General features: G+C 42.7%; 1 protein-coding gene across 1 annotated transcript; it reads left to right on the top strand.

The window, feature by feature from the left end:
* Positions 1-343: 343 nt before the first annotated feature.
* LOC116684253 (myelin transcription factor 1-like protein) lies at positions 344-5,528 on the top strand (the record flags this gene model as incomplete). The annotated part of the gene is made up of 3 exons (XM_032510077.1): positions 344-604; positions 2,729-2,968; positions 5,428-5,528. Coding segments are annotated over exons 1-3 (435 nt in total), but the record flags the coding sequence as incomplete, so codon positions are not given.
* Positions 5,529-10,996: the final 5,468 nt, after the last annotated feature.

The following is a 10,996-nucleotide window of genomic DNA, read 5'->3' as shown; positions in this document are numbered from 1 at the left end:
CTCTGCCTGTTTATTAATCTTTAACTAGGCTATTTGTAGAAGCCTATTTTAATTTGATGTAATAATGATATATTTTGTAATTATTATTGAAACAGGTTGTAAAAGGTTTACAATGCCTAAGTAATAACTTACAGTAGAATATCAGAAAAAAACAACAACTGCTGGTCAAACATTTCACTGGAAAATAAAAAAGGCTAACCTGTAAAATCCATTGGTGGCCATTCGGCCAATCAAACGCAGGCGTGTACGTCAATTAATGTCATGGAAACAGAACGAGGGTCCGAGGAGCCTATATAAGGGCTGCGGACCATTCTAATTTCTCACTTTGCATTTTGACTTGGGCTTCATGCAAATCGAACCTGTGGAAAACTAACTCTTTGAGTTTCTAAACCGCTGGAGATAACACACTGCAAACTGATCATTTGGAAAAACAAAAGAACAACAACGAACAACAAAGAACAACACAACTTCTGAATCACTAACTATTGTGGTGAAAGGAAGAGCTTGGGAATGGCCTTTCGTCTGCCTGGTGGGACACCCGAGGAGCACCTCCCGGATTCTCCGAGGGGACGCATCCATGGGTTGCACATGCTTGCAAGACAAGGTAAGACAACTTTTAGATTTATTTTTTATTATAAGTCTGGCCTACTTATCTCTGATTCACTGATGTATTCAATAAAAATAGCCAATCTTTATCAGTAGCCATAAAGTGGTGGAAATTGGTGTCACGTTTAGAATGTAAAGGTGGAAAGCCATTAACGTCAGGCCTGTTGGATAAACAGATGTTAAAACCGACTTTTACTTGACAATTTATCCTGTAAAATAATGACTTGCTAGACAGCATGTGTTAAATATCGCGGGACATGTGTGGAATGGATCAACAATCAGTGGATGGATTTCAGTTTGAGGGCAACACATCTTACAAAATATAGCTACATTGAATTTGCTGAAAAAAGATGGCGACTGGGCCAAAATTCATAAAATGCCAAAAAAAGTATTTGAGTTGAGCACCATGGAGACGATGGAACTATTAGGATGGAACGTCGGGAGGCGAGGACGCGCAGGTGGAATCAAACCAGGACACGTTAATGTGTGTGGTTGGAACGCGGAGGTTCTTTGTTTAGTTGGTTAAATCTTAAAACGTTTTAAAGTTTATCAAATGATATTAACTTCTTTTATTATAATATCCATCCACGTTTTTTTCGACCTCTGGGTCTGGCAGTTGAATTGCGCTCTCCGTGCGTAAAAGCCCTAGCGCCAGATTCTTTACTCGCCCACCAAATACACAGCGGTGTTCTTGAAGCATACACCTTTTGATTATAACTATTATTATTATTACCATTTTTATTATTGTTGCTGCTGTTGTGTGCTCTCTATTCAGCAACTCTGATAAATACACCAGAAAACTTTAACAATTGTTTGGGATTTTGATTTGATAAAATATGACTCTTCAGCCACATGTCTGAATACAATGTAATATCAAGTCAACAGTCATTTTTTCAAGTTTGACGGATCAACAGTTTGGTCGGTTTTTCAGTGTGAGCAAGAGTAGTAAATAATGCTTATTTTTATATGAATGCAGCATGACTTAATTCTAATGTCGTCACCTGTTCAAAATAACTGAGGAAAAACTGCATAATATTTGGCATTACTGTTAAAAAGGGTATAGCCTTTTGTCTGTTGGTGACATTATGACACATGTATTTACAGGATGTATGTATGTATGTACAGTATGTATGTACAGTATGTATGTATGTATGTACAGTATGTATGTATGTATGTACGTACGTATGTATGTACAGTATGTATGTATGTACAGTATGTATGTATGTATGTACAGTATGTATGTATGTACAGTATGTATGTATGTATGTATGTATGTATGTACGAACGTATGTATATGTATGTATGTATGTATGTACAGTATGTATGTATGTATGTATGTATGTACAGTTTGTATGTATGTATGTATGTATGTACAGTATGTACAGTATGTATGTATGTACAGTATGTATGTATGTATGTATGTATGTATGTATGTATGGAGCTAGATTTGTTTCTTTATTACAATTGAGAAAATAAGTGAAGAGAAAGGTTTTGAGAGAAAATATGATCACACTGATAGCAAAAAAGCATTTTATGAGAGAAAAAAAATTATTAATTAATATTTTTTGCTATCAGTGTGAAAAAAAATTCAAGACAGTGATCACCAGATTGGCCAATAGGAACGTGGCCCTGCCCAGGACAATATTTTCACGTTGAAAAAAAAATCCTGAGACAAGGAAAAAAAACTGCACAGAGAGTGAGAAAAAAAATGTCACACTGAATATATATTTGAGAGTTTAAAAAAAGTATTTTAAGAGAAATTTCTTTTTCTCAGAAATAATTTTAAACATTTCAAATTTAGGTTTAAACTTTTTTTTAGTCTCAAATATTTGCTATTGATATGAAAACCTTTTCTCTCAAAATATTTTTTTTCTCTCATAAAATGCTTTTTTGCGATCAGTGTGACAACCTTTTCTCTCAAACACATTTTTTTACATTTTTACTTTTTTGCATTTAATAAAGAAACAAATCTAGCTCCATATGTATGCTGTTCTTATTTTAACTTTAAGTGTTGCTGATTTAATCCAAATAATTAATGTTATGAGAACTCCTTATTATTTGAAGTCACACTAAACATTTTAGTTAAACAAGACGTTTTACGTTTGATCTTTGTTTCCCTCAGGCCGTGCGGACAACTTCCCACGTCCAGCAGAGCCTGGCCTCCCTGAAGAGGAAGGTGAGTATGACATTGGTCACCGTTTTCCCCCTCTCAGAGAAGATGAACATCAATTTGAGGAGTGGGAGGATGAAGACCCAGAGGATGAAGACGACTGGCCTGACTGGTCTGTAGATCCTGGGTATGGCTCCATGACTGAAGAGGGCGAGAACGTAGAGGAAGAGGAGCAAGTGGATGTTGAAAATTGTAGTGATAGTTATGGTGATGGTTATAGTTTTGGTGACGTTGATAGAGATGGTGACGTTGATAGTGATGGTGGTAGTGGTAGTGGTAGAGGTAGTTATGGTTATAGTAATGGTTATAGTAATGGTTTTAGAGATGGTTATGGTGATGGTTTTTGTGATGATTTTAGTGCTGGTAATGCTTCTAGTGCGGGTTATAGTGCTGGTTATATTGCTGGTTATAGTGATGGTTATAGTGATGGTTATAGTGATGGTTGTCGTGATGATTCTAGTTTTAATGATAATGTCAACATCCTACCTTACTCCCCTCTCATCGAGCACTTCCCACCTCCAAGTTTTTGGCAGCAATTTAAACCACCACGTCCTTCCTTTCCCACTGGTGAGCCATTCTGGCACCTCCCATTTGGTGGTCTGCTGCACGGGCTTCCTGCGCTGCAAGTGAGAGAACCTGAATATGGTTGTCCCTCAGCATCACAAAGGTCACACCTTTGCCTCAGGGAGTCTGCACACTCCTCTTCAGGCCTCGGCCCCTCAACAGACAGAAGAAGGGAAGACAGCTCTAGGGAGTCTGCGCACTCCTGTTTAGGCCTCGGCCCCTCCACAAAGAGAAGCCGGGAAGACAGCTCCAGGGAGTCTGCGCACTCCTCTTCAGGCCTCGGCCCCTCCACAAAGAGAAGCAGGGAAGAGAGTGACACCTTGCAGGTAAGTATGAAGAGGCTGAAGGGGAATTGTGAGGACAGCCTCAATGAGTTACCACCCTCCTCTTCAGGCCTCAGCCCCTCCACAGACAGAAGAAGGGAAGACAGCTCCAGGGAGTCTGCACCCTCCTCTTCAGGCCACGGCCCCTCCACAGACAGAAGAAGGGAAGACAGCTCCAGGGAGTCTGCACCCTCCTCTTCAGGCCACGGCCCCTCCACAGACAGAAGAAGGGAAGACAGCTCCAGGGAGTCTGCACCCTCCTCTTCAGGCCTCAGCCCCTCCACAGACAGAAGAAGGGAAGACAGCTCCAGGGAGTCTGCACCCTCCTCTTCAGGCCTCAGCCCCTCCACAGACAGAAGAAGGGAAGACAGCTCCAGGGAGTCTGCACCCTCCTCTTCAGGCCTCGGCCCCTCCAAAAAGAGAAGCAGGGAAGAGAGTGACACCTTGCAGGTAAGTATGAAGAGGCTGAAGGGGAATTGTGAGGACAGCCTCAATGAGTTGCCACCCTCCTCTTCAGGCCACGGCCCCTCCACAGACAGAAGAAGGGAAGACAGCTCCAGGGAGTCTGCACGCTCCTCTCCAGGCCACGGCCCCTCCACATTCAGGAGATACTGGATGGTTCCTCTTGATAACATGCGAGGAACTGAAGATAGCGACTCTGATTAGGACAGAGTTTGGGACTGTTTGCTGCAGAATTGGAAAACCTTTGCGTCTAACGGGGTAGATAACTCTTTTGGTAGAATATTACACCAGGGCCTATTTGTGTCTCTTTGTAATCTTGAAGGCTGGCAAAGGTTTACGTATTCTTCCCATGTTTTTTGGCGGGGTTGGATATGACTCATTTAGCATCTAGCATCAGGGTTATTTTCTCTTTTGATTAATAGTTAGCTTTAATGGTAATGTACAGTATGTCATACCTATATTAATTGCATTTATGTAGCACTTTCATTCACGCACTGGATCAAGATTAACTTTAATGTCCCGCCATGTTGGAAATTTGTGTTGGGCACTTAACCCATGAGGCAGTCATATTAAAAATAAAAACAGACATGTATAACAAACAATAGATAATTTAAAATACCATACAACAAACCATAATATGGCCCTGATGGTGTATAAACACAACATGGTGTCAAGCAGTGCTTTAGTTAAACATTATTCCAACAATAAAATAATAACAAAAGAAATAAGTATCAGTGTAGGTATCACAAGCACAACGATAACAAATCCGCAAATCCCCATCGCCAGAAAGCTACCACGCGAGGCACTCGCCTGACCATTGGGAGCAATGTGGGGTTCAGTGTTTTTCCCAAGGTATCGCTTTTTAAACTAAGCTACAGATGCCTATACCAGAGGTAAGTCAACAATTATTTGAATATGTTCAACAGAAATGCAAGGAAAATAGGGGACTTTGCTTAAAGATATGCAGTCTCTGTTACAAATCAAATTATCTGTTATTAGATCAAATGTTTTAACAATATTTCTCATGTGAAGCACTTCGGGACTGTCTGTAAAACGGGCTATATCAAATAAACCTGTTATTATTTGATTGCATTTACTAATGGCAGCAAGCTACCGTGCAAGGCACTAGCCTGACTGTTGGGAGCAATGTAGGGTTAAGCATGGTTGTTCTTTGGCTTTTTAACATAGCTGTGGATGCCTATACCAGAGGTAAGTTAACAATTATTGACAGTAATCTCACTTATTGAATAGTTAAGGCATAATAAATCTTACTCATTGTTATACTGTCATATATTTTTCTAGGTGTTTACTCTGGACCAGATGAGAAGGATGGACGACCACAGGACTGGGATGACTACAAGTCCAGCAAAAGAGCAGTGGTTGCCTTTCTTTCACTTGGCCAAGTAAGTAATCCCCTCACTAAAGCCGCCTACACATGATCCGTAGCAAAACCGTGAGGTAGGGCGCGGAGAGGCAAAGCGCAGCGCAGGAACGTTCTGGAATTGGTTGTGCCTTGAAAGGTCAAAGTTTAAATAATTTGAATTTTGACTGTAGAACGGCAATTCCGAGCAGTGTGTGACGCCAAGGATAACGTTGTGCCTAGCTGGCACCACTCTCTCCATAGGAAAACAACGGAACGGCCAGCGTAGAGCAGTTTTGCCGTTGCGTACTACAGAAGTACCAGCAGGGACATAAAGCAGTGATAAATTAACTCTACACATGTGGATTATATTTATTACAGAAACCTTCTTGAATATTATTCCATTGTTTATCATTCTGTCATTGGAGGCCAAACTCAACAAAACAGCTACCAACAGGACAATATTGTATAGCTGTGTTCAACATTACTCACTGTTTTGTCTGGTTAAGCAGGGCAGGATTCCTCTGGGATTTTGGCACTCGTCAGGCAGCTGAGAACGGATGTCAACCAACCTATCATCTCAGGCAGACCCAGCACCACAGCAGACCACTGGACCACGGACGTCAACCAACCTATCGTCCCAGGCAGACCCAGCACCACAGCAGACCACTGGACCACGGACGTCAACCAACCTATCATATCAGGCAGACCCAGCACCGCAGCAGACCACTGGACCATGGACGTCAACCAACCTGTCATCTCAGGCAGACCCAGCACCGCAGCAGACCACTGGACCACAGACGTAAACCAACCTATCCTCTCAGGCAGACCCAGCACCACAACAGACCACTGGACCACGGACGTCAACCAACCTATCATCTCAGGCAGACCCAGCGCCACAGCAGACCACTGGACCACAGAGGTCAACCAACCTATCATCTCAGGCAGACCCAGCACCACAGCAGACCACTGGACCACGGACGTCAACCATCCTATTGTCACAGGCAGACCCAGCACCACAGCAGACCACTGGACCACGGACGTCAACCAACCTATCATCTCAGGCAGACCCAGCACCACAGCAGACCAATGGACCACGGACGTCAACCAACCTATCATCTCAGGCGACCCAGCACCACAGCAGACCACTGGACCACGGACGTCAACCAACCTATCATCTCAGGCAGACCCAGCACCACAGCAGACCACTGGACCACGGACGTCAACCAACCTATCATCTCAGGCAAACCCAGCACCACAGCAGACCACTGGACCACGGACGTCAACCATCCTATTGTCACAGGCAGACCCAGCACCACAGCAGACCACTGGACCACGGACGTCAACCATCCTATCGTCCCAGGCAGACCCAGCGCCACAGCAGACCACTTTACCACGGACGTCAACCAACCTATCATATCAGGCAGACCCAGCACCGCAGCAGACCACTGGACCATGGACGTCAACCAACCTGTCATCTCAGGCAGACCCAGCACCGCAGCAGACCACTGGACCACGGACGTAAACCAACCTATCCTCTCAGGCAGACCCAACACCACAGCAGACCACTGGACCACAGACGTCAACCAACCTGTCATCTCAGGCAGACCCAGCGCCACAGCAGACCACTGGACCACAGAGGTCAACCAACCTATCATCTCAGGCAGACCCAGCACCACAGCAGACCACTGGACCACGGACGTCAACCATCCTATTGTCACAGGCAGACCCAGCACCACAGCAGACCACTGGACCACGGACGTCAACCAACCTATAATCTCAGGCAGACCCAGCACCACAGCAGACCAATGGACCACGGACATCAACCAACCTATCATCTCAGGCGACCCAGCACCACAGCAGACCACTGGACCACGGACGTCAACCAACCTATCATCTCAGGCAGACCCAGCACCACAGCAGATCACTGGACCACGGACGTCAACCATCCTATTGTCACAGGCAGACCCAGCGCCACAGCAGACCACTGGACCACGGACGTCAACCAACCTATCATATCAGGCAGACCCAGCACCACAGCAGACCACTGGACCACGGACGTCAACCAACCTATCATATCAGGCAGACCCAGCACCACAGCAGACCAGTGGACCACGGACGTCAACCAACCTATCATCTCAGGCAGACCCAGCGCCACAGCAGACCACTAGACCACGGACGTCAACCAACCTATCATCTCAGGCAGACCCAGCACCACAGCAGACCACTGGACCACGGACGTAAACCAACCTATCATCTCAGGCAAACCCAGCACCACAGCAGACCACTGGACCACGGACGTCAACCATCCTATTGTCACAGGCAGACCCAGCGCCACAGCAGACCACTGGACCACGGACGTCAACCAACCTATCATCTCAGGCAGACCCAGCACCACAGCAGACCACTGGACCTCAACCAACCTATCATCTCAGGCAGACCCAGCACCACAGCAGACCACTGGACCACTCTCAGCACCCTACTTGCTTCCAGGCACCAATTTCGAGCTGCAGACCCATTGAAGAATACTACGAGCTCTTGCCTGACCAGCACAGAGGAAGTTGTCACCATCTGCTTCTTCTTCTTCTGTGCTGGTGGATTTGGAAAGCACCTCACACACACAGGAAGCAGTCACCACAGACACAGAGACTGAATTACAATATTATAAAGTGTTAAGTTAGTGAATTTAAACACATTATGTTAGTATATACTGTTTATCTACTTACTGATGGAAACTTTCTAAATGTTTCTTTTTACATATCTAAACAATATTTTAATTCTTACGAATTCAGAAATAAATATTGTGCAAAATGTGATTTAGTGTGTTCTGATTTTCATTTGACTTAACGCATTACTGTGTTGTTTTTAAGTATCTCATTATTATTGTTGTTTTAAATAATTTGGTATGAATTGCAATACATATTATGTACAATGCTCATAATACTACATGTGGATATAAATTAAGTAGGTGAAGCTAAATTCTAAACTAAACTAAAACATCTCTAACAAACTTACAATTTACATTTTGGAAACTACAATCATAAAGTCTATATTCAATGTCAGACATCTAGAATCTGAAGTGCCTTGACTCGCATGCAAGACACGAGAAAGATGGTGCTTCACTAATCCATCAATAAGAAATCAGCTACACAGTGCTAGCCATGAGTTGAGGACTGTTTTTTTCTTGTCAAAGGTAGCTTGTGGAAATGTGTCGTAACCCCAGCTGCCTTAGCCCTATACAGGTCCTTACTGCAGCCAGGGCCAATACAGTATGACCCCCCTAGACTTCTTTCTTTCCGTTTCCCCAGCCATATGTCCTCTAGCCTCCGACTCTTTGTATGGTGTTTCTATGGCTGCGCTGCTAGTGCTAGTTAGCCGCGGAGTAGCTTACCATGCCAGTGATGTAGTAGATTGTGGAATTCCAACATGGCGGTGCCCATGTTACAAAAACAACACTTTCAACTGGCCATTTTATCCCTTTGAACAAATTCACCCATTTTAATAATTGTACCAGTGAGAAGAAATAAAATACATCTGTTATATCACCATTATTCAAATTCCAGTTCAGTTCATGGGGGGGGGGGGGGGGGGGGGGAAAGTGGCTCTTGACATAAGACAGTTGGCTAGTCTCCACAATAGCCCCTAATATGAGAAAAGTGTTCATTATTAAATAATTGCATATAATAATTGCAATTGCATTACATTTTAAGTAAATAATAAATACATAAAGAAATAAAGTGAACTTTTTAAATGATGCAATGAACAAGATTTAAATCAAAAATTAACCAAATATGATGAAAAGTTGCTTTACAGTTGTGTTCAAATTTCATTACAGTCCCCACTTTGTCAAAACAAAATTCAATGAAAGTAAATTAAAATAATGCAGAAAGGTAATTGTAGAAAGTGTATCTATAATATATATTTTTTAACATTTCTATATGTTCCCATTCATCATTTCTATTTTATTGTGTTCCAAATGCATCATGTATGAAGGGAAGCAAATGCTGTGCATTTCAGCATGTAGTCAGTCCTTAATGTGTATAAAATGTTTTGCTTTTTGTTGTGTACAAATGACAATATCCAGCAGGTGGAGCTGTTTATTAATTTCTCCATCGCTTGGTGTTTGGGGTTTTTTGGCCCCCAATGTCCTTCCAGGCAGCGCGGCTGCCATATGCAGTGGCCGAATAAGTTCTCAGATTCCTCTTATGTTAAGTACCCATAGGAATGCTTCATTATTAGTAATAAAGGTTCTGTTTGATCTCAAAGTACAATTATATACTTTAAGTATTGATTGAAAATAAACCTAAATAATGAAAAGTAAAAAATTATATAATATGGCCTTATGTTCAGTAATATATAATCATGGTCGGTAATATATAATTGGAGTAATGTTGCTGGTGCATTGATGTGCAAGCACAATTTTTAGAGAGCTAATTTTAATAACTTCATACTTCTGTGTAGTGTAATATTTAACAGGTGTGTCAAACTCAATTTAGTTGTTGGGCAATATGCAGCCCAGTTCTCTCAAGTGGGCCAGACCAGTAAAACCATTGCATTATAATGATTAATAAGAACTCCAAATGTGTCCTTTTCTTTTAATGTAAAGGGTATAAGTGCATAGTGAACTATCAACTTTATTTAGAAAACAGATGATGAACAGCCTGGGATATCTTAATAAAGATAAGTGCAATTTGAATTTGAAAATGTTTATATTAAATTCCCTGAGCACTGAAAGGGGCTGTGAACACACCAAGCACGCCGGCCCGCATTTACCTCTGGGAAGAAATCTGAACTGGTCAAAATTTTTGTGTGTCCACTTTTTTTCTTTTTGACAAGTACGTTTTTCCCTGATGGCTTCTGCGTGCTGTCCTTATAGCTCTGTGTGTGTGTGTGTGTGTGTGTGTGTGTGTGTGTGTGTGTGTGTGTGTGTGTGTGTGTGTGTGTGTGTGTGTGTGTGTGAGAGAACACCATGTAACTGATGCTCCCACCAGGCCATGCTAGACTGTCCAACTTGATTGTGGGCCAGTAGCCACATGACAGTAAATCTGCTGGGAACAATAGTGCCAGCATTACTGTGTGCTGCTTCCCATTGATAGGGGGGTGTTGGACCAGGTGGGAATAACACCATCATGGGAGTACATTAATGTCATTTAGAACCAGCTATGAACACAACTAATTGACTTGCTTTACAAGTGTTAGAAATGTCTTAAATGGGACACTGACATTGTGACACAAGTTTTTTACTGTTCAATTCTCAAATTGTGTTTTTCAAAGTCATACATGGATGCATCATACAAATCATAAATGACTTTGTTTTGCAGCAAATCATGTGCACAAGTGTTTATGGACTGGCATTCAGAGTCGGCATTGCGTGCATAGCATAGCAGTGCAGCATAAAACGGGGAACACTCTCTTTTGCCGAACCTATGTGACATGATATATGTGTCATTTATATAGCGTACCACTTTGTCATGACACACGCTTAAAGTAATCACGTACTCACATGCCTAG

Source organism: Etheostoma spectabile, unplaced genomic scaffold, assembly GCF_008692095.1.
Source record: "Etheostoma spectabile isolate EspeVRDwgs_2016 unplaced genomic scaffold, UIUC_Espe_1.0 scaffold00019289, whole genome shotgun sequence".
Taxonomy (NCBI): Eukaryota; Metazoa; Chordata; class Actinopteri; order Perciformes; family Percidae; genus Etheostoma; species Etheostoma spectabile.
The sequence above is the reverse complement of the archived record's forward strand: the minus strand, read 5'-3'. Positions and strand labels throughout refer to the sequence as shown.